This window comes from Morus notabilis, unplaced genomic scaffold (genome assembly GCF_000414095.1).
Source record: "Morus notabilis unplaced genomic scaffold, ASM41409v2 Scaffold45, whole genome shotgun sequence".
Classification (NCBI taxonomy): Eukaryota; Viridiplantae; Streptophyta; class Magnoliopsida; order Rosales; family Moraceae; genus Morus; species Morus notabilis.
In genome coordinates, this window is record NW_010366164.1 from 1,236,741 (window position 1) to 1,241,052 (window position 4,312).

Below are 4,312 nucleotides of genomic sequence, written 5' to 3' on the forward strand. Positions count from 1 at the left end.
TAGAACCACCCAAGAGTCTCTTTTGCTCTCTTCTTCTTCTCATCTCTTTGCCTACAAAAATGAAAAACCTTCACACCATTTTCTCTTGCCAAACCAAACCAAAACCAAAACCAAAACCAAAAAAACCATTTTCATCTCAAATTCTCAATCTTGTTTACCACCATGTCATCTCTCTCTGTTCGGCTTCTTTCAATCCCTTTATCTTCTTCTTCAAACAAGACAAGGCTCAACGCCACAACAACTCCGGCGGTGGCTCCGGCGACAGCGGTGGCGGTGGACGCCGGGAGGCTGGAGCCGAGAGTGGAGGAGAGAGATGGGTACTGGGTGTTGAAGGAGAAGTTCAGACAAGGACTTAATCCTCACGAGAAAGTGAAGCTTGAGAAAGAGCCCATGAAGCTTTTCATGGAGAATGGGATTGAGGAGCTCTCCAAGATGTCTATGGAGGAGATTGACAGCCATAAGGCTGCCAAGAATGATATTGATGTCAGGCTTAAATGGCTTGGTCTTTTTCACCGGAGAAAGCATCAATGTAAGTTTATGTTTCAACTTTGACCCCCACAAATATATATATATATATATATATATATATAGATGAATACACACACATATATATATTTTTTAAACTTTGGATAGTTGGATTTGCCTGGCTTGTTGTCACTCATTTTCTGTTAATTACGGAGAATGATGAGGTGATCTTTTTTTTTTAATAAAAAAATTGTTTGGTTATGAAATTGGTTTACTTTTGGATCAGTCAATTATCATTTATAATTGTCTTAAGAATCACATATATATTCACGTGTTAACTATGGATCTATAACACCCAGGCTTACAATTTTACATTACTCTTTCTTATTAAGTACAAATTTTTGCAGAGGCCTCATCATGAATTGACTTGCTTCTTAAGTAATCACAAATTCACATGTCAAATTTGAGTTCTCGATCCATGACATTGGACCACGTAATTTTACATGAAAACTTTTCAATCAATTGAAAAACAAACTGTGAATTCACAATTAGTGATGTTTAGCCTTTTTTTTTTTAAGATTGATTTCTGTTCACGTTTTGTCCCTAATGGAATTTCCTGTTTTATGATGCTGATCAGATGGTAGATTTATGATGAGGTTGAAGCTACCAAATGGGGTCACTACAAGTGCTCAAACAAGATACCTTGCTAGTGTTATAAGAAAATATGGAAAGGACGGTTGTACAGATGTGACAACTAGGCAAAATTGGCAAATTCGTGGAGTGGTGTTGCCTGATGTTCCGGAAATACTGAAGGGTCTGGCCGAAGTTGGGTTGACAAGCCTGCAGAGTGGTATGGACAATGTGAGAAACCCGGTTGGTAATCCTCTTGCAGGCATTGACCCTCATGAGATTGTTGACACAAGACCTTATACAAACTTGTTATCCCAATTCATCACCGCCAACTCGCGCGGCAATCCAATCATTACAAACTTGTATGTATTCTCTTTTTCCTTATAATGAGGATTTTCATGGAGTAACTGTTTTCTAGTACTTTGTTTCAATTTGAATTGTTGGTTGTAGCTTTATACACTTGATTGCCTGGAAATTTATTAGGTGTTGGTATTTTTGGTGGCATAGTTAGAAACTGCATATTTTGTAATGGTTTATAAGAGAATTTATGAAATTAGCTTTGTTGATGTTACAAGCGATTTTGGAATTATCAATTTTGAGCTTGGTGGGCTAGAGTTTTATTTCGTGAATCCGAGAAATTTACATCCTAAAAAATTATGCATGAAGAGGAGTAATATGTTTTTTTAGCCCTATTGATGTTGATAATACTTATTATGCAGGCCAAGGAAGTGGAATGTGTGTGTAATTGGCTCTCATGATCTTTATGAGCACCCTCACATCAATGATCTTGCTTACATGCCCGCCACAAAAGATGGACGATTTGGATTCAATTTGCTTGTTGGAGGCTTCTTCAGTCCTAAACGGTGTGAAGAGGCGATCCCTCTTGATGCCTGGGTGTCTACAGATGATGTGATCCCAGTTTGCAGAGCCGTACTAGAGGCCTTTAGGGATCTTGGCAACAGAGGCAACCGACAAAAGACGAGAATGATGTGGTTGATCGATGAACTTGTGAGTCTGAAGATTTATGAACCTTATGTTCATTTCATTCCTCTTAACAAACTCTTCTTAAGAATCTAAACCCCTTTTTCGAAATCATGGTTTTGTAGTTTTTAAGGTCATAGCAACCTAAAAAGAACTCGAGTGTGCAATGACTTATCCAAATTTTATATTGTAATGGCAGGGGATAGAAGGATTCAGAGCAGAAGTAGTGAAGAGAATGCCCGGGAAAAGTCTAGAGAGAGCATCTTCTGAAGATCTGGTTGATAAACAATGGGAGAGGAGAGATTATCTAGGTGTTCATCCACAAAAACAAGAAGGGCTTAGCTATGTTGGCCTGCACATTCCAGTTGGGCGTGTTCAAGCAGACGACATGGATGAGCTAGCTCGTTTAGCTGAAGAGTATGGCAGAGGGGAACTCCGCCTCACTGTGGAGCAAAACATCATAATTCCCAACGTCGAGAACTCAAAAATCGAAGCACTGCTCAAAGAGCCTCTTCTGAAGGACAGGTTCTCCCCCGAGCCCCCCCTTCTCATGAAGGGCTTGGTGGCCTGCACGGGCAACCAGTTTTGCGGCCAGGCCATCATCGAGACCAAGGCCAGGGCCTTGAAGGTGACTGAGGAGGTGGAGAGGCTAGTGGCAGTGACTCGTCCGGTGCGGATGCACTGGACGGGGTGCCCAAACACCTGCGGGCAGGTTCAGGTTGCGGATATCGGGTTCATGGGGTGCATGACAAAGAATGAGAATGGCAAGGTTGTTGAAGGAGCAGATGTGTTCTTGGGAGGGAGAATTGGGAGTGACTCACACTTGGGACAAGTTTACAAAAAGGGTGTCCCTTGCAAGGACTTAGTGCCCTTGGTTGTGGACATTTTGGTCAATCATTTTGGGGCTGTTCCTAGGGAGAGGGAAGAAGGAGAGGAATGATTGAAGCTGGACCAATGGTGTTTGATGTTTGTCTTTTACCTATTTGGAGAGGAAAAAGCAGTGGTTTAGAATTTTTTGCTCATGGAACTAACATGAATGGCTTGAAATAGCCAGAGGAAAGAGGGAAGGGGTGCTCATGCAGATATTTACATGTTTAGTTGTATTCGCCTGTTTTAACTCCTTGTGCATGTAAAGTGGAATATTGGAAATCTAGTTCTTGGTTTTTTTTTTTTTTTTTTTTTTTTTTTTTTTTTTTTTTTTTTTTTTTTTTGGGTGGGGGGGGAGAGGTTAAAATGTAATTTCTGAACAAGAAAGAACAATAAATTCTTGTGGCAGCATTATATGTCTGCTGTAAAATTACAGCACTTTTAGCCGAATCTTGACTTATTGAGAAACATATAACATCTATTACAGTACAAACAGGGCAGGGTGAAATCTTAGTCAGTCCTGCCGGTGCTTGGCCAGCAGTGGCTCAGCGACTGCTTCCACACAGACCAACCCGCGCCGGCCACCGAGCGCCGTTACAAAGCTCGGTGTCAAATGGAGACAGTGGAATGTATATAAAGAGTTGAATCAATTGATCCTTTTCCGACGTGGGACTTTTCATTTTTTTTTTCTTTTTTTTTTTTAAATTAACATCATAATACATTGACATATCTGCCATATTTGCTATCATTTTTTTTAACAAAAATTTTACTATAATTGTACAAGGAAAAAGTGGAGAGATACAAATTCCCCTTAAACTAATACTACTGTGTCAACTTGACTCTTGAATTTTAAAACGTGCTTTCTGAATTATAATACTTATTGAAATTTATCTCCTCAACTTACGAGCTATTTTTTAAGCACACTAGCATATATATAACACACATAAGAATGTCAAATTTATCAATTTCTTCGAACTCTGTACTAACCTAATTGAATTCGGGTCCATTCTCTACTTTTTTTTCCCTCTTATTTTCTCGCTTTTGAGCAACTATTCCGAGGAGAAATACATCTAAAATTTAACCCCTGACTAATCTATTTGGAGTGAAAAGCATAAATTAGCTCTTAAATGTTGGGCCTAAACTTAAACCAAATGACAACTACACAACTCCATTAAAAAAAAAAAAACACGTTTTAAAGTTGAGGAGTAAATCTAAAGAAGTATTATAATTCATGAGTTAATTTTAAAGTTTGAGATATATTGACACAAGTGACATAATTCAAGAAGAATTCTTAAAATTTATCCTAACAACTATCGTGTATCATTGGAAATATATATATATATATATATATATATATTTATATAAGACA

The 4,312-nt window shown here is 38.6% G+C and overlaps 1 protein-coding gene across 1 annotated transcript; it reads left to right on the plus strand.

The window, feature by feature from the left end:
* On the plus strand, positions 1-3,231 carry LOC21410142 (ferredoxin--nitrite reductase, chloroplastic). The gene is made up of 4 exons (XM_010109635.2): positions 1-529; positions 1,103-1,457; positions 1,815-2,103; positions 2,276-3,231. The coding sequence occupies exons 1-4, from the start codon at positions 163-165 to the stop codon at positions 3,014-3,016; spliced, it is 1,752 nt and encodes a 583-aa protein (XP_010107937.1). The 5' UTR covers positions 1-162; the 3' UTR covers positions 3,017-3,231.
* The last annotated feature ends 1,081 nt before the right edge of the window (positions 3,232-4,312 follow it).

Bases quoted from the DNA above. Each gene is read 5' to 3' on its own strand.
- LOC21410142 (XM_010109635.2), top strand. From the start codon at position 163: ATGTCATCTCTCTCTGTTCGGCTTCTTTCAATCCCTTTATCTTCTTCT. The intron at 530-1,102 runs GTAAGTTTATGT...GATGCTGATCAG, and splicing joins TCACCGGAGAAAGCATCAAT to ATGGTAGATTTATGATGAGG. The intron at 2,104-2,275 runs GTGAGTCTGAAG...TTGTAATGGCAG, and splicing joins TGTGGTTGATCGATGAACTT to GGGATAGAAGGATTCAGAGC.